This window comes from Corvus cornix, chromosome 4 (genome assembly GCF_000738735.6).
Source record: "Corvus cornix cornix isolate S_Up_H32 chromosome 4, ASM73873v5, whole genome shotgun sequence".
NCBI classification, from domain to species: Eukaryota; Metazoa; Chordata; class Aves; order Passeriformes; family Corvidae; genus Corvus; species Corvus cornix.
In genome coordinates, this window is record NC_046334.1 from 36696058 (window position 1) to 36720447 (window position 24390).

Sequence of the window (24390 nt, forward strand, 5' to 3'; positions counted from 1 at the left end):
GCCATCGGCTGTGGCGGCGGCAGATTCGGTGTGCGCCCGCCGCGTTGGGGAGCGGCTGCGGGGCCCGGCCGCGCTGCCGAGGGAACGGCGGCGCTCCCGCCGCGCGGGTGAGCGTCAGCATCGCTCTCGGGCGGGGCTTTGTCCCCGCCGTGCGGGCCGGCGGCGCGGCCCGGCTCCCAGCCCAGGGCTCTCCCTCTCCTCGGAGACGGCGAGCCCCGGGGGAAGGCCCAGTCTCCGGTTGTTGTAGGGGCGAGGAAAGGCGGGTGTGGAGCCCCGGTCCTGCTCTTGCGAGTTTGCCATAGCGCGCTGGCTCCGGGACCGCAACCCGCCCTTACCGTGTTCTGGCTGGGACACGCTTTTTTTCCCTCTGGTGTTTCGCTGGCGCCCAGAGCAACCAGCCTAGGAGGCACAGTCTCTTGTGCGGTTCGCTCGTGTGCAGGTGGCCTCTGTGTGGCTGGCACGACGGCGAAGTCCGGTACTTGTCAGTGACGTTTTTGCATCTCTGCGTAATGTGGTTTTCCCCCCAGCTGCCCGCCCTAAGCAACAGGAGAGTCTAGATTCAATTCGAAGAAATCGAAAGTCTAGTTGTTGGGCGTTTCAAAGACAACGTTTACGGTGTTAACGTACTTGGTAACTTGCACGGGGTAGTTTTTTTTGTTTGGTTGTTTTTTTTTTTTTTTACATTGATTCTTTGAATACCATATGCGGTTTTGAGAATTCTTCTTTGAGCCACTTGCTTAAAGTTGTATGTTATCATATCTTGAAACTTTGTTATACTCGATTTTACTCTTGATAGTCAGCACTCTGTAACTTCTGTAACTAATTCCTACAGACAAAAGCTATGTCTCATTTTACTGTGTTCACCTTCCCAAGATTTTCTACCAACTTGACTTATTTTTTTTATTTTTATGATCTCTTAAGTTGTTTTGTAGTGACAGTAGTTACCAGTTTTTACATCCAGACGTCTGGTGTAAAAAGAAAGGATTGTTGATACTTTTGGGAAACAGCCTATATGATTAGGCAAAATCCTGTGCAAGTGTCTTCTTGAGTATTTGCATTGCAGATTAAAGCTTCAGTTTTTTGTCAGACTCTTTGAGATTTGTCTTACTATCTAGTTAAATTTGCAAAACCATAGAATGGATCATATTGTAACATAATGCAGGAAGAATAGCTGCCTCAATTTCCAAATAATTGGTTAAATTCTTCCAAGTTTTCAACAATAAGTGTTGTGTACTTTTGTTTAGCCAGCTCTACATTCCTAATAACCTTTCAGATATCTTTGACTTTGGTAGTTTGTCACATTGAAGATTACTGCTTGGTCCTATTTAAAATGAATGAAGATGTTGGTTGATTTTAATTGGTATTGAGCTGTAGTTCTGTGCTGTATTGTAATGCTTTGGAAAAAGGAGTGTCTAGAAAGGGGGGCAAAAACCTTTGAATTTCAGTGGTAATTCTATTGTATTTGTAATTTTGTAATTTTTGTGTACATATTTTTTTTGAACAGACATACTTTCTTATGTTTATTTAATAATCTAAAAGAAGAATAGCATTTAGAATAATGGCAACAGGAGACCTAAATGGAAGTTTAAGAAAGATAGAACAAGGACTTCGCTTGTTAAATTATCCAAGAGATGTGGATTATACAGTGTAAGTGGCAGTGTGGAAATTTATGCTAATACATGATGACAGCAAGACCTCTAAACAAGATATGTGTACGTATTAGCATTGCCCCAGTGATAAGTAAGCAGAACATAACTGTGGGAAGTTGGAGTGTGGTATATGTGAACTGGAGTATAAAAGTATGCAGTTTTAGTCTTCTTAGAGCAGTCCTAGAAGTGTATCACTGTCTTGCTCCTCTTCTGTTCTTGCTTTGCTTTGGTTAATCTCTCACCTTTCTAATTTCTTTGTAAGTGCTTGCAAAACTTCCTTCAGGAAGTTTTGTCCTGTAAAGATTAGAAACAAAAAGGTCTTGAATGTTGAGCTGGAAATGCTGGTGGGCTTTAGACTTGACAATGTTTAAGTTATATGAAGATCACAAAAATATTTTTTGAGCATTTTACAAATAACAGCAAAGACTGCTGAATGAGAAATGCCTGGACAAAAAAAACTTAAAATGAAAGATGTTTGGGTATAACATGCTGTCTGTATTGATGCCTTTTAAGTTTTTGAATTCATGTAATGAAAGGCTTTTGTTACCTTCTGCTGTTTCTTAATAATTCTGTTTCTTAATAGGTTAGTGAAGGGTGATCCAGCTGCATTTTTACCTATCATCAGCTATTGTTTTACATCTTTTTCAACTTGCATAGCAGAGCTTCTGGTAAAGTGTGATGTGGAACTGACAGCAAAGAGTGACTTGCGTTTTATCGAAGCTGTTTATAAGGTATCTCTTCATGTTCTTTGCAAAAGAAATGTGGGTTTGACTATAACTTCACAAAAATTAAACATCTACTATGAGTTTTACTAGGAAGTGAAAATTTTTGGCAATGAACATGAATTTTAGTTCTGTTAGGATTTAAGATGAGTACTAAGTCACTGTGTGCAAGTGTTTAGATTTTAATGAAAATAAGCATGTGTCGTTAGCCAAATTTTAATTTTGAGACAGTTGCAGAAACAGTAATATTGTTAGATGTTAGTTTTGAAGAATACAGAAATGTTTATTGCACAATAAGATTTATAGAAGTGACCTTGGCAGAAATCTTAACCACCAAAAAAATCACATGAAACTCAAAAAACTGTAATGAAAGCGCAGTTAAGAAATGCAGCTATTTTAAAACACTGTGCCATTTTAATATATAAGGTTGAATACTTAAATGTTTATAAATTGGAATCAAATTCTTAACTGATTGAAAATCACTTTGAACTGTTCTTAAAATATACATGAGCACGTTTTTATGAAAGGTGGATTGATGAATTAAGAAATAGTGGCTTATTCAGACTAGTTTTCCGTCTGAGAGACTGCTTTACAGAGGGGTTCTGTGGGAGATTTACTTTGCCCTCTGATGCATTTGCTGAGATTAATACAACTTTTTATTGTGCATTCACTTTAAAAAGCTTTTGGTTTAAGTTTTTTAGTATTAATTTCTGTAGTCATTTGTTTCATGTATCTTAAGACTGTGAGTTAAAGTTTACAAGAGTGATGTGATTGAAGGAGGAGATATGTTTTAAGGCCTTCCTTTCTGGAAGACGAGGTATGTTTAAAGCCTAGGTAGAAGAAACAGCTATATTTATCTTTAAATATATAAAAATAATCAAATGAGAAAAAGCTTAACTGCTGAAGTGCATAATGCAAGAAAAGATTGTAGTAAAATAAGAATATGGGCGTGCCATTTCTACAGCAAATTGTGAGGTGATTTTGAAAGTGAAGTAAACTCTTATTTTTTTGCAGTTTCTTCGAGATCAATTTCAGTATAAACCAATTTTAACAAAAGAGCAGTTTCTTCAGTGTGGCTTTGCGGAAAGAAAAATGCAAATTGTTTGTGACATTATTAACTGTGTGGTGAAGAAACATAAGGAGTTGAGTAACTCTAGTAAGGTACTGATCAAATGGTTACCTTTATTGTAAGTTTCTTTTGACATGCTTGATGCTGCAGATAAACTGGCCTTCGGCTTCTGTTTGAAGATGCAGCATTGCTCATGGACCAAATAATGGAAAATTAGTATGAAGTTCCATTGTAAGATTCTTGAATGCTTTCATTCAAGACATGAAGCTGCCAATAATTTGTAGTATTAAAAAAAATATTAGAATGAAGATAAGTCTAATACTTGGTGCCTTTACGGTAAGTGATGCGTTTTCTTTTGCACTTCTTGATACAGTGAACATGTGAATCAATAAACTTTTCAGATGAATTTAAAGGCAAAGCAAAATCATCTAATATGTTGAAGTTCCTTAACAATTTAAACATGACACTTGTATTTGTTTCTCAAATCTGATTATTTTTATCAACGATACTTGTAGTGGCATTTTTTTAATCAGTGTTTGTTGTGTATCAGTCTCTGCTTTAATGAAAACAATTACCAGTCTTTATGTTTTACAGGATTTTGTTTCCTTTGAGTTTATAACAAGTCTTCAGGACTTCTGTATACTTAATTTGTCCGTTTTGAAGACATAACTACATTTTTTTTGTATTTGTTTTACTTTCAAGTCTGGTGCAAGTTGTCTTTTCTATTATAAAACCATCTTTGATGCAACCTAGCATAGCCATTAATGAGTATAAAAGTATGGCATTCACTTCTGGGTCTGTGTTCTCTATAAATTTGGGTCATATTTAATTTTTTTTAGACATTATTGTACTACAGAGGTTTAAATGTGTTTGTGTGTGTGTGCCATGAAATATTCCTGACTGTCAGTGATGGTGGTAGAAAGTGGGGTGTGGAATCCTGAAAATTTTCCTGTGTTATTTTCTTCTGTTCACTTTGGAGGTTAAATCCCAAACGAGGAAGAAAATCAGACCTTTTAAATCTGAAGTATGGTCAAACTGTGGTAAAGGTCTTGCTGATCCTAGTGGCAGTGCTCTGAATTCCAGACAGGTATGAAAATAATTTTTATGTTTATGTCTGAAGGTTAATCTCATTTGTAGCAACTCAGGCTCCTGCTGAAATTTTTGCTTTTGTTTAGATTTTAGTGCTTAATCAAACCAGTTTTGAGGTGGGCTGATGTTTGTTTGTTTGTTTTTCCCCAAAGTGTGGTTGGCTGAAGTAATAACTGGAATACAGAGAATGTTGCCTCTCTCTTTTACTGAGTAGTTGATTTCAAAGTCTTAGTGGTAATGACCTAGTGCTGTTGTTTGTGCTATATTTGAATTATATCAAGTGTAAGGGACAGCAATGGAAAAAGATAAAATCGGACAAAGAAGCTATATCATGTTTGAAGAGTGAAGTTTGCTTGGCCTAACACATGTTTTCAACACAGCTTTCAAAACACTTTTTGCTCTTTTGTAAGAATCTCTTCAGCAAAGATTTCATAATGTAGCGTTGCTCTTGGCTTTGGTTTTGCAAAGGTGAGATGATTATGCATTGAGTAAAAATGATTATACATTATGCTACTCTTGACATGTGAAGGAGGCAGCTTTCCTAATATTTTCTGCTAAAAGGGTGCAGAATAAAATGGTAGAAAACTATTAGGACTATGGCTGTCTGTTAATAGGTGGTGATTTCTATTTATAAGGAAAATACTGCTTTTATCAAGGAAAACTTCACAAATAAAGTATTTGGAATGGCTTCTCTGTCTCTTCTAGTTGTTTAATAGTAGCACTGAATAGATACGTGTGTTTTAAGAATACCCTAGTAGAGCAGAGTTTCAGCTTAACTAAAACATCGAGGAATCTGTACATGTTAAGATGCTTCACAGAACTAGTAATTGTGCATTGTTAATCATTAAGTATTTTATTTTGTTTTGTGACAATATCATAGGATTTAATCCACCTAGAAAGAATTGCAAAATTTGTTTTCTCTAAGGGAATCCTTCAAAGGAAACTAATGTGTACCTCGTAGGGCTATTTTGCTGACAGTTGTCAAGAAGAAGGGAGAATTCTAATCTTCCTAGCTAAACTTTTTTCCTTAATGTTTTAATCATGGTTTTGATGTTGGAACTGTCTATACATATGCATTTCACTGTATGTAGTAAGATATTTTCCAGTCCACACTTAGGAATCTAACGGGCCTTACATTAAGGGAAGACATCAATGTCTTCATTACTGTTTATGGAGAGGAAACAAGGTACACAGTATATATGGTGAAGTGTGTGCATATTTATTTTACAGTTCCTTCAAGTCTGTATGATTTTTTTTTTTTTTAACTGCCTGCTGTTGCTTTCTGTATTTTGCAACCAGCTGGGATAAGATAGTTGGATTTAAATAAGTATTAAAATAATAGGTTGTATGTGTCATTACTTGGCTAATTCATTTTTGTAATGAAAAACACCAGCAGTTTGTTGATTTTGTTTGTTTGTTTTTTAACATACTCAAAAGAAGCCTCTAGTCGAACGGCACTCAGGAAAAGAAGTTAGTGGTGACCTTCATCCACTACCCCTTCCAGCACAGGGAGGGAATGAGGAAGAATTGTGCCTAGATCATGATATTGTGGAAGTTAAATGTGAACAAGTAAGAACTTCTATTTTAAGATGCTGTCTGCATGTATTCTTAACCATTTTTTACAGGATTTTTCTAAAGGGATAAAGGTTTTTACATTATAGTTATACTTCAGGAGCATGAGCTGATAGTTATTTAATAAGTGTATTGAAAAAGTTGGAAAAAAGAAAAGTCAGTTTAATTGTACCGTCTCTTTCAAGACACAGTTCTGTCAACAGCTTCTTTTAAAAGCTGAGTTCCCTGAATAGGCATATTTTGGTAATTCTGGAAGAAAATAATTTTATAATGTAGCAGGATATGGTTACTGAACTTGAAGATTGCACTTAATTTGTTTGATCAAATGATGAATTGTATCTGTTTTGCAATTAGAGGACATGTTCTTATTGATATTTTCAGGTCATAGAAGATAATTTAGAAATTGAGTTTTTAAAGAATCAGCTTGCGGATTTCCAGGAAAAGCTTCATAAGCTAGATTGGATGGAAGATAAGCTACGAGTTTTAGAAGAGAAACTGCAAGGAAAGGTGATCATAGATGAGAAGGACTGGAATAACCTATTGAATCGAGTTTTGCTTCTTGAAACAGAACTGTTGTTACAATCCAAAAAGGTATGCTAACTTCTTTTAATTGTATAACAAAAATTGCCCAGACACAATCTTGTTGGTCTGTTTCTGCCCTCCCTGCCTCTCGATGTGTTTTTTCACTGGTTTTAAAAGCATGATCTGAATGGAAGTGCTGTTTATGAAGTTGATGGTATTTTTTTCTTAACTGTTAAATTCTGTTTTCCCATACTCTATGAACCAAAGCTCTCCATTGGAAACTGTTTCTTTGTAGAAATATGTTCTCATTAGTAATGATTCAATGTCATTTTGTTTACTACTGAAGTTATAGAAGGAAGTTTTTGAACATAGAGTCTTCATTCTATACAACTGACAAAAATAGATGACATGCACAGTGGAAAATGCAGGGTTAATCAAAAAGTTAATTCTTACTTTAATCCTATTTTTAATTTGTGGGTCCTTGAAATTTCTACGCTAATCAGTGGGGTTTTTTCTCCTATTTCCACTCTCTTCCCCCACTTCCTATTTCTTGTCAGTGATCTTCATTGTATTTTTAAATGTATGAAAGCACTACAGTTGTGGTGTGGCTACATTTGGCATAGCAAGTAAAACCTCTTGTTGCATTAAGACTCCTGGGTTATTTTTCATGCTGCTGAAAGGTCTGTGTGTGCACTTTATGTAATTTGAGATATGTACACATGTAAATATTTTGAGTTGCAGTGACCCATAGCATCACTTTGAAATTAATCACGTGATCCAAAAACTGTATTCTCACATGCACGTTGTGTATCCTTCAGATACTGTCAGATGCTTTCCCTAGAAGTTGAGAACCCTTGTGGAAAATAGTTGATCAGTGTTGTGTTTTTCTCTGCAGTTGTAAAACTGCTGAATTTGTTCATAACCAGAAGCTCTGTGCATGTTGCTGACCCCACAAATTTGAAAATGTTGCTAATATTTGTATGCAAGACATGTTTTATTGTGTGCCTTGAAAGTGTGGTGGTTATGCAAAGTTTTGAAATGGACAGGTGTTGAGACTGATCACTAGGTTATTTCTAAAGGCTGTAGCTCAGTTAGTAAGGATGGATATTCTCAGACACTTAGTAAATTACTAGAGCTACTCTTTTTTATAATCTGAATTCAGATTCTTATGGATCAGTAGACATATGTCCAAATAATACCACCAATGATAATGTTTTTTTTCTGGCAGCAGTCTCAAGAGGCTTTCAGGTGAACAGCCACAGATAGTTTTTCTCCTGTTTCAAATGTATTCTTTTCAAGAAATTATTTTAGCACATGGGAAAGCTTGTGTTTCAGACTAGATTTGTTCTTTATTTTTGTAAATTTGGTTTATTACTGCTTCAGTAATATGTTTATTGCAGTTGTTCGTATGGTTGGGATAGTATTTGGAAAATACTCTCAAAAATACTGCTCAGAAATTTCTAGTGAGATAATTATATTTCTGTACTGCATGTTACTGAAAGAATTCACCTGCAGAAACAAGTTAAATTATAGTTCCGTGTGTCATTGTTGCTGGTCTTTTTTCAAAGCAAAGTTAACTGGTTTTACATATATAAATATACAAGGCTGTTTATATATGTATAAATAGTCTCCAAAACTAACTGTTTTGCAAATAGACATTTGAAAACTGCTAAGAAATAATCCTTTGGGCCACAGAATTTCTGCTTTTTTGTTTCATGAAATTGGATCCAAGTCATGCTTCACGCATACAGAACAATTCAGAATTACTCGTCTCTTACTTGTGCACTTTTCAGGGACTTTTTGGCATCTAGCCAGCATAGCAGGAGCACTCTAAGATCTGTCTCTTGTTGTTGTCAAAGTAGCAGCAGCTGTGCATTTAGCTCTGGGAAAGTCTGAAAGCTACCAAATCCATTTCAGTGAAAGGAATTGAACAGGCATAGTCAGTGCAGACTCTATTTTTGTATTTGTGAAGAGATAGACATCATTACAGGTTTTTTCCATCGTTTCCCTATACAATACCTACTATTTCTCCCTCATTCATTTATTTGGGTATAGTATTCCCCTGTTAGCCTATGTAGTTGATTCACAATACGAAGTGACATATTTTAAAGGCTGAGATGTCAAACCGTAATGATAACTCATTGGTAAAAAATGTCTGATTGTTTTTTGAGTGTTGCATTGTTTTACTCTGAAATTAGAAAGGTGAACTCAAAAATACTATTGTTTCCTTCCTTATGAACAACCTTTTTAAAGTTAAGATTGATTTAAACTGAGAACATTTCTTAAAAGAGCCCTCTCTCATTTAGGAGCCTGGGAAACCAGCTTAAAATAGCCTTCTGAGTTCCAGGCATTTAAGTGGAATGAATTTGAGTTAGTCTGTAGGCTATTTTTCAGAACTGAGGACTGTGTTTTTGAATAACAGCCAGCGGTAGAAGGCACACTTGTTTTGTTAAGCTAATGGCAACCAATGTTGAGATGTAATGATTAGTACAGTCTAAGAGCAGTCTGATTGTCCATTCTACTCATACCTAAGTTATATGCACTGTATTTTGGCCTGGTTTCGACCTCTTTATGAACAGCAATACTGATAGGAAAAAAATCCCCATGAAATGGACTACTGTTTTAATGAAGCATACGTATGGAAATGTTGAGTTTTTTTAGTCCTATGAAGATATTTGTGCAGTGCCAGCGTTTCTGGATGGTGTAGCAAGCAAATGCATACATACTTAGTACTTAAATATACTTTTGTTCAGTCAGAAGATGATTTAGACAGGGTGTATGGCTAAAATGCAGTAAACTTGTATTTCAGAGAGACTTACCTAAAGAGTTCAGCAATATAAATCAAGAAAGTACTTCTAGAAGCATTCCAGTTTCTCTTGGTGAGTATTAATGATTTTCCTTTTAATTAACATAAATATGCTAAACACTTCTTGCTGACCTTGACTAAAATAGTTTAAGTAGATAACTGCAATTTAATGCCTCTGAATTTAAAACCGTACTGCATATTAGAAGTTAACCTCCTCCTCATTTCAAGTTTCTAACTTACTCTGTAGAAGATTTAGTTGCTATAGCATAGTAAGTAATAGTTAGAAATAGCTACTAAAAGTATTAGAGATGCAAATTTAATTAAGGTGCTGTTACTAAAGCTGTGAAAAACAATACTGTCATCTGAACTTTAAAGCAGTTATCATCATGTTTTAAAAATGCTCTGTTCTTAAGCACAAATTGAGTTATTTTTACTGCCACTAGTATGTTTTAAGTTGCTGTGTTGTTTTTCAGCTCACTATTGAATGTTTTCTATATTTCATCCCTGAAGCACTAAGCAGCTATCCAACTGGCATTTTTGTTAAACTTTCTTATTTTGAAGAGAAAGACAAAATCTTTTTCTTCCATTTCCAACTTCCACTTAATTTTGATAACATAACAAGAAGTGAGCGAAGCCTTAACTGGGAAAGAAGTTAAAAGCATTGCCTAGGCCATGAGTGATTCTTCTGTCTTCCTCAATGGTAGCTCTTTAGCCCTTAGCTCTGTTAGCTCCCTTAGCTCCCCCTGTTCTTCACTGACTTGGTCTGTTTCCCTTGTGGCAGCTGTTATTCTTACCACCCATGGTAAGGAGGATATTCTATTTTCCGTTCTCACAAATTAGGCATTTTTGTCCAGTGTTGGGCTCTTGAATTGTAATTAAAAGGGAGTCTCAGTAATTCAGTTTCCATGGAAATTAGGAAAGCAGCGTCTTGGTTATGTCAAAGCTTGTTTTTTGTTGTGGGGTCTCAGAAATGGGACCTTCATTTTACAGGGCATAGAAATCTTGCAGCATGTTTACTTCCTTTGAAAAGTTTAGTGGTGTGTTACTGACACTTGAGAACTTTGTAGTGAGTAAACAGGCAGATGGTCTGTAAAAGAGAATTTTCATATTTTCAGACTCCTCAAATTCTTCTGAATTTGTTATTCCTGCTTTTCTAAAATTCAGGAAATTTTAGGCATAAAAGTTATTGGGACAGTCTTAAGTCTTTTATCTGAGAAGTAGAGTACTTGGAATACTTTCAGGCTCTTTTTCATTGTAGCACTCTTCAGAAATCACAGATGTACAGAATAAACAATTTTTAATTTTAGGTATTTAAAACCAATTTAATATGAATTTTAGATAAAAAATAGTGTCGCTAAGTATGTTCCAAAGGTATGATGTATAGATGGTGACATTACTAAAAAAATAGGTATGGGAAAACTTCTTTTTTTCTAGATACTAAGTTCTCTTCCCTGACAAGAGTAATCTAAAATTGCAGAGAATATCACAGCCTTCCAAAAGAAAAAAAAAAATTCTGCTGCTTATAAGACAGGTTACTTAGCAGAAATTAAAGACATGTTTGAACAGGCAGTTTACAATAAAAATGATGTAAACCATATGAAATTACTATTAAATGTTTGGCACTGTAATCAGATGTTCATAAGCTTTGATTTTACTCTAATCAGTAGAAAATAATCTTCTTAGTAATCTTTGGAGTTTGCTTTGTGTATATTATATGTATTATACATCGTGTAATACTGCACTTGTTTTAAAAAAATGAGAAGCCTATTTTGGACTCTCATAGTAGCTTTTTCTTTTCCCTCTCTAAACAATGCATTCTCTTCTGTTATTACATACTGTAAATCAAGTTATTTGATAGCTGACCTTGCAAAAGAGAGCAAAAAGGCAAAGGTGACATAAAACTGAGTATTTCTCTATAGATACAGAGAGGAATGAGGAGATGCCAGAGAGTCATCTTCAGTCGTCTGGATGCAGTTCACTATTATCCACAGACCAATCTCCCAAAGACATGACCATTAATTCTTGTGATCTGACAGACATTTCAAAGGTAACTAAAACTGGTGAATGCTCAGTAGATTTCCTTTGAGGTCAAGAGAACAAGTAAGCACTGGTTTTAGTTGTATATACGGATAGAAAAACAAGGAAACTATGCAAAACTACATCTAGGTCTGTCTCATAAAAATACTTTTATATATAAACAGTGCTTAAAGTTACATTTTCTCTGAATTTTAAGTTGAAAGTCCATCTGAAGAATGTCAGCTTTGAAGAGTTTACTAACTTTGTTGCTTTTAAATTGTAGGAGACAATAAGGCAAAGAATGGAAAAGATAAGTAAAATGTAAGTAATAGGAAAGGGCAGCAGGAATTTATTTCCCAGGAGGGAGTTGTACTGGACTAAGGCATACAGAGAATGTACATATGTGTTCCAAACCTCAAAGGTCTCTACGTCAGGTGTGGCATTTCCTTATGGCTTTACTGGATAATAAATCCACTTACAGTTCTGTATTTGCAGGATGAGTCACTGTTTTGGTTTCTAAAAAGCAATAGAAAGCACTCTTAATAGTATTAACTAGAGATTAAAGAGTGTTTAGAGTTTGGTTGATAAGAAATAGGAATATTATTTATCTCCTGATTGAAATTCCCTGGTAGTTGCAACTTTTCTTCCTGAAAAATAACTACGTTATCTTAACTGGCTTTTATTGTTTAAGGAAAAGTAAAACCAATTTCACCCTAAGCATTACAATAACTGTATTAAGATGAATTTTGTATTAATCCTGAGATCTCTAATGAAATTTTTTGTTATATTTTTATTATATTTGAAGAGAAATGCGTTGCTCTATAATGTTTCTCTAGCAAGAGATTTTTGTTCTCCAAGTGCGTGGCCTATAAAAAGCTCTAGCCTTTTCTGTGATTTTAATTTTATTCTGTGGGTTGCTTCTTTCTTTGTGTACTTAGGGTTTATTGTTATAGGGTAGGCATTTAAAATAGGAACCAATTGCAGAGGAAAAGGCGGGGGGGTGAGAGAAAACTTACGGTTTCATGCTGCTTGTTAGTATTTTAGGTAATTAGAAAGTTAAAAGCAAGCCAGTTATTTCTTACCTTATTTTATTAAACACATGTAAACAAAATTTATTTTCAGAATTGAAGAAACCTTCAAATTGCTCAAAACACCAAGTCCACATCTGGGAATACCTGAAAGCACAGGTCTTCAGACCTGGTCTCTGCAGACTTATGGATACCAGAAGTAATATGTATATTTGTACAGCATTAAATTTTTAATATATCAAATTTATAATGATCACCAGTGCTTTTATTTCGTTGAATAAGTATTTTACTCATGCATCTGTGTATGGATTTCCCTCCCCACGACCACAATTTTAGGTTTTAAAGACTGTACACATAGCTTCTTCCCCCCTCCTTGCTCTTTTTGTAAATTTAAGTCATTACAGGAGTGTATTCTTGTGTTGACATTTGTTAGCAGTGTGCTAAGTAATATGTTTTTTAAAGTGCGGGCTTGAGGACCATGGTTTACATCCTGTTGGAAACATTCCAGCTGTAACTTTCATATTACACCCAAGAGGCATTCTTACATACCATCTTACCATCTGTACTGTTGAATAAGTCTTAATAAAAAACTTACATACACAGTTTCAAATATGTACCTTTCTTGCTTTTTTTTTATTTTTAAATATAAGTTTTCATGCTGAGCTGGAGAGCACCAACACTTTATGGCTTCCATTAACGCTGACAAAGTGAGGGTCAGTTTGATCCTAAACACTAAAATGTGCAAGTAAGTCCACAGACTTTGACTGCAAGAGATGTGTTGAGTGTTTTAGTGCTCTTACCCAACACATTTTAAGACCAGCAGCACAGATGGAGACCAGCCAGTATACAAAGAAACACAACATTTTCATTATTTGAAGCCATATTAAGATTTCTGTTTAGAGACATAAGTAGATGTAAGACTTCCATAAACATATGATCAAACCAAAGATGTGTGAGGCTTGGTAAGATTTATTTATTTATTACTTTTTGTAAATTGGTAGCCTGTCATATCAAGGTTCATTTGTTTTAATACTTCACTTAAAAAGATTTTTTGGAGTTTAATATTACAAAAGAATTACAATTTTTTTTTGGGCACAGTTTGCAGATGAAGGCAAAAGCAGGTATTTGACATCCTGTAAAAAGTGATTTCTGTGTTTTAACAATAATTATGATTTTTTTGATAACCATATTGAATATAAATGGACTTTATTTTAAACAGAAACAGAAGAACTTACGGTGATCTGTTATGTTACATAAACTAGTTCAGGTTTTTTTTGATTTCTGCAAAGGACTTTTTCAGTTGTTTAAAAATAAAAGAAACTAAAAAGATTTGAAAATTACATAGTAGGAATGTGTTTTGCTTCTTAATTGAAAATAGGCCTTGCAAATCACTGTTCATTATTCTAACAATGAAATGAAATGAGGTTTTCTTCTAAATGTTAGAGCAATTAATGTCTTAAAATAGGACTACAGCCCCATCTTGTGGAAATCTTTATAAAGTCATCAAAGAGGTAAAAATTAATATTTCTGTCTGCTTTAAGTCGCTATGGTCAAATATTTTGAATTATCTCTTTTATTTTTCCTCTTTGTCTTGGAGTCAAAGAGGCTTTTATGTTCAGTAAGATATTCATTCTCTATGATATTTGATAATGTTTGTGTCAGGAACCAGAGGAATGAATCTGTTGTTTGTTGATGTCATGGCAAAAATGAGAAATGTTAGTCAACATACTTGATTCAAGTTACAGAGACTTATCATTGAATGCATCTGGGGAATGCAGCAAGTGTTAGAAAAAGAACTTTCTCTATGTCTGCAATGCAATATCATCTCTATTCAGTGGTACAAAATTGAAAATCCCAAGTTGTTCAACTATTTCCTCCTTCCAGCAGCTTATATAGTAATGAAAAGCTAAAATCAAGGATATGGACAAACTGAAGTTGGAGAAGTGCATTATTGTCTTGTAAAGGTTAATTTTTCTGGAGAAACAGGAAAGTAAGATGATCAAAATATGTTAGAAGCTACTAATTGTGGAATTTACATAGTTAACTTTTTATTAGAGATGCTTAAAATTCTTTACTAATCACTAGTGAACAGGACTTGAAACAGCTTTTTTCTATCAGCTGCTTTTTTTGACATTGGAAGTTAAGCATAATTTCAAACAGTTGCAATTGTAAAGTATTCTACCTTAAAATTATTTATTTGCTAATTATTTACAGTTATCTTTTCAAACACTTTATGCCACATATAGTTCCTGTTCAGTTTTTTTCTGGGATCTTTTTTAACTCTGTGTGATGAAAATATCTTAATTCACTTATAATCCTCAGACAGTAAATTATGCTTCCTCAGGAAAAGTATTATATCTGCAAAAATTGTTTAATGATGGTATTTTGCTTCTGTATGTAGGCAGATTTCTGTGTGCTAAAGGTCTGTGTTGTGGTCTTTGGGACAGTGCACTCTGTCACCTGTGCCAGAAGGGTGCTGGTTAAAACACTTTTAACTTGAGTGTCCCAAACGGGGAAAAGAAGTTGCACCAAAACTGTGATACTCCTTCACCTGAGCATCCTACAGCTTATTTAATGAGGAGTAGTAAACTTAGTATCTCTGTTTAAGTAATGTGACCTTACCTGAGAGAAAAATGCTGTTATCAGTCATTGCAAAACTCATTGTCTTTAGACAATCTCTTTAGAACAGATGCTTGATTTGGAAGTAGTGAGGCTTTTTACTCTCTGGGAGCAAACTGCTCTAGTTACAGGTTAACAACAATTAGCATTAGCATGGAGCACTGGTGTTCTAACACAGCATTGTGTATTGGTTTTCCCTTCCCCTTTCCCTTTGCCATTTTATTGTAAAGAAAACTTACGCTGTAAAGCAAAATCACTTGATGATAGACTCAAAATCAACAGAAATATAATTTTGCCAATGTTAGGTTTGTCATTAGTTTTTAGCATAAGCAATGTCAAAGAATATTATACTTCAGGGTATTTTAATCAAAGGTGTAATTATATTTCTAAAACATACTGCAAGGTCTTCATAAACTTTCACACTTGTGAAAGTTCTCTTCTTACCTGTTCTCTTCTTACCTGGTGTTGCTGCACTGCATTGAGTGCATGTTGAAATATGAACTGGGATTAAGAGTTAGAGAGCCTTGAATACTTTCCATGAATGCTGAGAATAGTTTCACAAAGCTGAAGTTTTTGGCAGCTTAAGGGATTTCCTCCCAGTGCTGATCATTCCCATCTGTCTGTGTTATCAACTGTGTTTTGTAACTGATGTGACTTAAATATACTTTTCTGAAAATAAATAGTGAGGGGTATTGGTTGTAATTTTTGGGGTGGTCTTTTTTTTTTTTTTTTTTTATTTTTTCTCATTCACATCAGCTCTGTGATCAGCTTATGACATTGCATCCAAATGTTTGTGCCTGAACTTTCAGTTGGAGCAGCCTGCTGTGCTGTCAACAGCTGCAACAGGAGAGAGAATGGGTCAAGTTGGTGTTTTACTGGTGAAGGATATCTTTCTCTAGAAGTGGAGAAGTTCCTATGCAAAGTCCAAATGTGCATATTCATAAAAATTTGTTTAATTTATTTTTGAATTGACTGAATGAAAGAGCAAATGTGTGTCTGAGAAAAACATGGAAAATAGGATTAAAGGAAATCTAAATCTACAATTTGGAATTGGGTCAGTTTTCAAGAGTTGAAATAGCTCTGTTTATTACGTGTGCTGGTGTTATTTATTTATTTTTTTTCCCTTGGCCAGTTTTTTTGGATTTAGAGCCTTATTTTTCATATGTTCAAAAAAACCTGAAAAACCCAACCCTTTCTTTGCTGTGTAAAAATGACTGTAAAATATACAGGCAAATGCAAACCCAATCCTTGGGGAATATTCTTTGAAATCTTTTGCATTGTGTAATAAACGTGTGAATGTGTAACACATTTAAAATATTTCACGTAGGCAATCACACTGTATTATAAAAACAGGAAACAAACTCTTCTTTCAACCGTAGTTTAACTGTAGTGATAAACTAGGCAATATAGTTAATGGAGTTTGAAGCATTTCATTGCTGCCAATATAAGCAAGTTTCAATATACGTGAAGACTCTCCAGTTATTTTTAGTGTGTGTTCATTGCTCCATAGGTGATCAAGTAGAATGCACAATGCCTTTCTTGTCATACTGACTGATGATCTGGTATTGCATAGTCTTTGTCCCTGTATTGTTGTGTAAGACACTGATAGTAATTTCTTTGTCTGCTTTCTCCAACTGCAAAATTAAGAGATTCCCCTTGTTTTTCTCTTGAGTATGATGTGGTTTGGTTCATTGTTTATGCCCACTAAGAATTACTTAGGAAAAAAGCTAATGGTAAAAAATGTAGTCTGTTTTTTTCTTGTAATTGAAACCATCCCATTGGAACCTATTGAAGGAACTAAGGGTAAGTTCATGAACTTACTCAAGCTTATGTATTAGTGGTAACTTAGGCTCCGACTTCTTGTAGTTATAAAAGTGGTTGACAGCTGTGATAATTTCAGTTAAAGTAGTTGTGCTTTTGTGTGAACTACAGAAAAGTAGGTGCTGATATGGTGGAAGATTACTAGCCTGAATACTTTTATCAAGTTCCATTTTAAGCTGAGATATAACAATTTAAGATCAGTGACTCAAATTTTCTGTAGGTTTTTTCATATATCACTGTTAGAACATTTCTGCATTCTCTGTATTACATATAGCCTTTTTCATGAAGATACACCAGCAAACAATATATTGCCTTAAGTATTTTGTGATTGAACATCATATTCAAAACTGCAAATTCTTTTTGTTTGAAACTGACTCGGACTTACGTAATACTGTGTTGATGCACTGATCATGAATTGTCTTGAGTATGAAATATACACAGGGAAGGGATACAACTGTTATGTTACTTTTGCACAGAAAGAACAAAAGGCAGTTATTCTAGTGATTGAGAAGGCACTGAGATTAATATTATTTCATAGTTGTTTTAAAGGCTTCAGCCTTGAGTGGAAGTATTTTTGTTACAGGCATGTCTTTGATAAGTGTTTGGATTTTAAGTGAGTTTTCTAATGGTGTTGCCCCCATTTTAAAGATTGACATAAATATGTACTAATACTGATCTAGTACTACAAGCAGGAACAATGATCTGTAGGTGTTCTGGTAAGGTTTGTAAGCTTTGCCGTACAGGTGTAATTTCACTTTAGCAATAAAAGATAAGTTATCTGTGAATCCCTTCTCACTTAAGGGGAGAAGCTGTCTTGAGTAAAGAGCAAACTGAAGTCATAATAGAGATGAGGCCTTGAAATATCAAAACCCAGAATATGGAGGTCTTTTCTGGTTCTTGAAGTAAGGTCCACAGGAGATTCCTCTGGAGGAGATAAAAATGGAACTAGAAGGGAAGCTGTAAAAAGGCTCTGGATGAACCAAAAGTGGGTGTCAGCAGGACGTATTTTATTTAAGTAACGCTTTAGAAGTTACTTTCAGAATGTAATGTATCTGACAATCAAGCAGCACAAAATACCAAGGAGGTGCCTTTAATGAAAAGTATACTCATGTTGAGAACCATGTGAAATTAAAACAGCTCAAATGAGTAGGAAAAATACACTATAGTATGGTGGTCATATGCGTAAGACAGGGTTAGCTACCATAACCACATGAACAGACCAAGCAACCTTGTGGCTGCATACCTAATACACAAGTGCTTAGATCAAAATTGTTTCCAACCTGCTCTGGGCAGATCTGTTGTCTCAATCCTTCATACCCTACACTGGGCACCAGTTAAGGCTGTCCTGGTTTAAGAATGATATTCCCCAATTCAGTGCCCCCACTGAGACTCTCCAAAACCACACTGCTGCTCGCTTTCCCTGTTTTGCCCTCCCCTTTCCTGCTGGGTGGGATGGAGTTGAGAATTGGAGGCAAAAAAGGCAAAGATGATGGGCTGAGACAAGAACAATTTACTAGGAACAGAATGAGATAAGAAAAAGTACAGTAATAGCAACAGCATTAATAACCAAAGGGTTCAAAAGAGAGAGTGATTCCATGCAAAATGCTCACTGAGCCCAGAAAGAACCCCTTCTCCCTGGACAAGTGTCCATTTCCCCTGCCCTCAGCAATGAGGTGAGGTGGTATGGAAGAACCTCCATGTCCTAATCACACCCTCGCCCTGCTACTGCAAAAAATTAACCCTGTCCTGGCTGGAACCCAGTTAGACAGCAATATTGCTTCAGCAAATGATTTCATAAACCTTTAATCAATGAAAGAAGGTGGAATGTGACAGTATCTTGAATCTTGTACAAATCACAGACATGTAAATAAGATGAGAAAACTTAATTTGACAGGTTATCTAAAACTGCCCAGGTGTCAGAGAGGGTTTTTGAGCTTTAGGTAGTAGACCTTTCAGACCTGTGCTGACTGACCTGAGCAGCACACTTTAGCACATAGCAAACTTTAAAATGTCTGCTGAAGTTGTCTTGGTTACTCATTTAGCTCCTCATTTACAGTGTCTTGCATTTTTATCACCATTTGAGTCCCATCAGGCATGCTAACAGTATTTATTTCTGTTATGCTTATGTATTTAATGTCTGGGGGTAGGGGAGCGGAGAATGATTGTTGGGGATTTTGTTGTCCACCTGAGTGAGGTTTAATGTGAACACTTAAACCACAGCTGTACTCAGAAGCATTAGGTAGCTCAGGTAATCACTCTAAGTCCATGTAAATAAAATTGTAACTGCAGCCAGTGCGAGCATTCCTAAGTTATCAGTAAATTCAGGAGCTCAGGTCCTGGCTTGTTGCTGGGGCTAATGTTGAGGTCAGCACAGGCTACAGGACCCAGGAAGTTTGTGAGTCAGAACATGCCAATCTCTGTTGCGGTAACTGTGCTCTTGCTGATAACTGGGCTAGTTTGGTAATTCCAGTCTTAACATCTTGGACAGCAGCATATACATCATTAACTGAATGTGGGATCTGAAGGTAATGCTGCTCTCGCTAGTTCGTGTTATGCAGTTGAAATATCTCAAGCATCCCACCATGATTGTTGTATGTGTACTTTTGTGTCTATCAATGGGAACTGAAGGGACGAATATAAATATCAATAAAATATTCAAAACATAATTAATACTGGCTTTTAACAGAAATGATAAAATCAAGTAAGGATAACCTGAACTCAAGATTTCTTTTTAAATGGACTCAGTGCTTTCCTGTTAAAAACTGAAGTTGTATTTGGAGTGATTTAAGAAATAGTATCCTGTTTTCATGTAAAGTAAGCCTGTAATTCATGCAAAAATAATCACAGAATATACTGGGTTGGAAGGGGACGCACAAAGATCATCATCCTGGCCCTTCACAGGACCATTCCCAAGAGTCAAATGTTTTTAAATGTGAATGTTAAGTCAGACAATTTGGGAAAGGGTCATTCTTTTTTGTTGCTCCAGTGTTAGTCATTGCACAAAATTAAAAGTTGACTCTTACCACAGAGACCCTAAAGAAAGCATATAAGGTATGATACGTATTTTCTATTTTGGTGTAGTTTATAGGAAAATGTAGACAGACTTGCAATATAAACAGTTTAGTCTTTAAGCTACATTTTTTTTTGTAAAAGATTGACATTTGCTGCTTTTTCCAGATAACAGTAGCCAATGTTGTCTTATCAGGAAACAGATTAGTTGCAGTTCTGTAAGTCATGGAGAAGATAAGAACAACTTTGAATAATGGAGCAATGGTGCAACAAGGTCCTTGTGTTTGAGAAAAGATTAAACTCGACACTTCCCAATAAGCAGACCATCAGCCTTTTTTTCCACATAAAATTTCTCAATCACTTAGAAATATGAACTTCAGATAAAGATGGTAAATTATAAAGCTTTATATAAAAATATATAATCTTAAACTTTTAATCTTTAAAATTATAAAGCAGCTTGTAATAGAATATTTCAAAATGATGTGGTTTTTTATAGGAGAAATTCAATTTAATAATCACTTTTTTATTTATTGTTCATGTGGGCCGTTATTTGTAACACTGAGTCTATGTTGCAGATATAATTCTTCTAATTTAATATTTTCCAATGTCTAAGAAAAGATATCCAAGAATATTGTCTTAAAATCTCTATAGAAATTGCTGGGTTACATTTCTTGCATCTCTAAATGTGTATCTACTCCCTTGCTAAGAAAGATTTTCTTGATGTCAGTGACGAGCACATTGTTGCACAGGATTCCAGCTCTCTTGCTATTATTAGCACATACGTCATTTAGTCCTTATTGTAAGTTCAGGTAGAACTGGTTTTGTAGCTGAAAGGGAGTTTTACTCGCCTGTCACTTCCCTTCCTTATATCTGGCCTACTAATGTTTTCCTTCTTTACAAATTGAAGCTATGCTTTTCTGTTTCAGAAACTGCTTCTTCAGTTTAATGTCTGGATTACATATCTGAGGAAAGAGAGAAGAGCAAGCTCAGTGCTTCTGCTACCAGTACTAAAGCTGATTCTCCTTTCTGGTTTTATCTTCACATATTTGTTTTTTGTTGAAAAAGAAAAAGATCGACACTGCCCATACTCTAGTGTAAACAGAATTAATTTTGTGATTATGTGAAATAAAAGAAAAAATATCCCAAAGCAGGAGCTTTAAGAAATATCAGAAATACAGTTTTGGCTGTATTATTGTAATATGGCTTTTAACATACCTGTTACTCTAAGCTCTATCTTTTTTGAATAGCATTGCCCTTAAGCAAATCCGTTTTTCTCTCCTTCAGTAAAGAAGAAATTGTTAATGGTGTTTATTACGGTGTCAGGTGAATCTGTGAGTATTTTGCTTGCTAATACTTTCTTTTATGCCCTGAATTTCAGAAAGAGACAGCTATTGTTGTGGTGAGTTTTGTGTTCCAGTAAATTTAGGAAAAAGGGAGGGAATAAATAAACAGGTTCAGTCAAGTACCATGGCAAAAGTGCTGTTCTTGTTAACTCATTCTATTCTATGGTAAAGATTCTGTATCAATTAGGATAATTTTTCAAAAATGACCACTGGGGACATTGTGCAAGATCATGCAGAATGTGAACCTATGAGAGGCCATAGTCTAGAAAAGGTAAATCTGGGCAATATCCCGTGGGAGCTGTAGGTAAGCATACGAGTAAAATTGTGACTATGTTTGTTTGATTGGCATGGCTGGAGGGAAACAGTAGAGACAAGATACATAAACAGTAATCTTCAAGTACGAAAACAATGCTTGCAGAACAGAAACAGGTCAATAGAAAAGGAACCTGAGTATTTCCAATGTTGTTTGGATAGGTAAATGTTAGCTTGGGATTCTATATAAATCATATTCATGTCTTCTGTTTTCTGTTGGAAACCTGGATTCTTCAAAGCAAAATGTAATATCTCTGTTATTTTCCAAAGGGGCTATTTTGCGTTGTATCTCACTTTTGCATAAGGAGATTAAACTTAGAACTTACCATTGCAAAGTCAGATTTGTCATATATCTTCTTTAATGTTTGTCAGCATGGAAATATTACAGCAATTTTTTTTTCACTCAGTATTTTCAGTAAATATTTTTTCAGTATTTCTGTTCTTAACAGCCTGAATATTATCAGCCAAAATGATCATATCACAAGATAACCACCTCTTCCAGAAAATTTATGAGTAGATTTAGATTTTATATTTCTACTTTATAATGGTAGGAGCAGCACACATTAAATCTTTGTTCTACCAGCCTCTTTTAAGTTTGCTTCAGCTTTTTGTTGTCTGACCCTTAACAAAATATCATTCTAGAAATTACAGACTTGTCATTCTAGAAATTACAATTTTGAAATTAGACTTGTATATCTGTATATTTTTCTTTCTTGTTCCTCCTCATTTATCCAAGCAAAACAATTTTATCTTTTCCCTTTCTTTTTTACCTTCCTTAGGTCAAACATCGGGTTCTTTTTGGCGCATTAGGTCTATATGAAATGTGATCAATAATGGAGAATATTGGAAGCATAATATTAAAAAGAAGTTCTCAGCTAAAAATCCAGTTCAAATGAAGATGTTGAAGAAGGGCTCTGCTTCTCCTTTTGAGTCCTTTGAGGGTATTGTATACCTAATGCTTATATGACCTGAAGAAAATTAGACATTTGTCACAGAAAAACTTGATGGATTCTAGGGAATGAGCATAGCTATCACATAATTGCAGAAACTCCAACTTTAAGCTGAGTGCAGCATCCTTCAAAGGGAATTGGATTTCATACTGTCAGTAGTGTAACATAACTTATTACTTGGTACTTAATAACAACTTTAACTTGGAGGTAATGATTTTACATTTAGACTCCCATTAAAAAGATAAACACCTTAAACTGACTGCTCATCTCACTTAACCATATTGTCTGTTTAGTATGAAAGACTTTATGAATTTTTTTCCTTTCTTTGGGTTTCAGAGGCCCTGTGTGGTACTAAGCTTTAACAACTTGTCTGCCTGAGACCATAGGGCCACACAGAAACGTCTGGTGAAATTGAGGAAGATTCAAAGCTCCTTACATAGCTAAAATTGCATCAGATGACCTGTGAGAAGTAGGTACCACTGCAAATTCAAGTTAATGTTAGGATTCCTGTCAGCAAAGGCAATCATTTAAGCCCTTTCTTGCAAAGCAACCAAATAAAGTACTACTCAAACATCTGTCAGCAGAGACTTGAGGTCTAACCCTCAGCTAAGCTAGAAACCCATAATGAGGGACACCTGGTCCAAACTGCTTTTGCTTAGACAAAGCTTCAGCACTTCTTTGATATATTGGTAGGCCACATTTGTGACAATATAATTTTCTAGAAATAATCTGTCCAACCTAATTTATACACTCTGATTAACTCTTTTTCATTAGGCTTTGTCATTTATCTTCACACTATAAAAATTTTCTGCATCTGAATGTATTGTGCCTTTCTTTAAAACTGTTCAAATTTAATGTGCTAGTTTTCATTTGTAAAGCAATTAAGTATTTAATAATTCTGAGATAAGTAGAAGCCTTCTGATCTCCTTTCCATATCCACGTACTATAGCAAACCAGCAGAACCCGCTTCCTTCCTTTTCTAAAATGTAAGTATTACACTATTTATCCATAATATTCCGTGTGACTTCTTCCTCTGCTTTAATGTGCATGTTTGCTAATTCAGTCTTTTGTCACAGGATGGGTTTATGCTTCTAGAAGTTTTTCAGAGCTCAGGTTGTTCTGAAAGCTGAGGGCTAAGAAGTAAGACTTCACATTGCATTTTCAAGTAGGCCAAAAGGGGTAAGGTGAAGGGCTGTTTTTAACAAAACAGTGGATAATCATTGTCACCTCCCTAGAGAGTTTAACTGCTGCTCTTGACTAGAGATGGGATAGTTCATTTACATGGAAAAAGCATATGAAAGGCCATTAATAATTGTTTATAGAGCATGATGGATGTCACCTTATAATTACCACTATTCTACTGGTAGTAACCTGAATCTTAGAATTGTCTTGGGAAATAAAAAAGTCGGAATCCCACAGAAAACAGGATCTTTGTCTCATTTTTTTTTCTTCTGTTAAGTGGTGCTACTGTTAAAAAGCTTTAAAGTAAATACCTAGTTGTTAAAAACTGTTGCTGAATCTGAAGACTTTTTACACTGGTGTTCATTTTGTTATTCAAATTTGAATTTCATGGATTTCTTATATTGCAAAAAACCTATGCTTTCTCTTTTAGCCTTTCTGTAAGGATCCCTGATTCTTTGTTTCAAGCACTATCTAGAAACCCTTGAGAGCAATTTAAATTGCCAATTGCTTAAGGAGTGGATCTCTCTTGTGGTATCACAAGGCAGGATATTGTTTTGAGGAACACATACAGCCAGAATCCTTAATTTCTCAACCATTTAGATAGAATTCCTGAGGGACCTTAAAGATCATCTAGATCCAGCCCACCTACCACAGACAGGGACACCTTCCACTAGGCCAGGA

General features: G+C 35.2%; 1 protein-coding gene across 4 annotated transcripts; it reads left to right on the top strand.

Moving 5' to 3' along the window:
* Positions 1–4: 4 nt before the first annotated feature.
* Positions 5–13085, top strand: CEP44 (centrosomal protein 44). 4 transcript variants are annotated; one of them, XM_039551434.1, is made up of 11 exons: positions 5–107; positions 1505–1647; positions 2233–2380; positions 3386–3532; positions 4420–4527; positions 5970–6098; positions 6483–6692; positions 9433–9502; positions 11349–11476; positions 11729–11766; positions 12568–13085. In XM_039551434.1, exons 2-11 carry the CDS (start codon positions 1559–1561, stop codon positions 12674–12676), a joined length of 1176 nt encoding a protein of 391 aa, XP_039407368.1. In that variant the 5' UTR covers positions 5–107; positions 1505–1558; the 3' UTR covers positions 12677–13085. The 4 variants fall into 4 exon arrangements, with proteins under 4 accessions (XP_039407368.1, XP_039407366.1, XP_039407369.1 ...); XM_039551432.1 differs by having other exon boundaries at positions 6–107; positions 5967–6098; XM_010401449.3 differs by lacking the exon at positions 5–107 and adding an exon at positions 129–475 and having other exon boundaries at positions 5967–6098.
* Positions 13086–24390: the final 11305 nt, after the last annotated feature.

Bases quoted from the DNA above. Each gene is read 5' to 3' on its own strand.
- CEP44 (XM_039551432.1), top strand. From the start codon at position 1,559: ATGGCAACAGGAGACCTAAATGGAAGTTTAAGAAAGATAGAACAAGGA. The intron at 3,533-4,419 runs GTACTGATCAAA...TTCACTTTGGAG, and splicing joins AGTTGAGTAACTCTAGTAAG to GTTAAATCCCAAACGAGGAA. The intron at 11,477-11,728 runs GTAACTAAAACT...TTTAAATTGTAG, and splicing joins ATCTGACAGACATTTCAAAG to GAGACAATAAGGCAAAGAAT.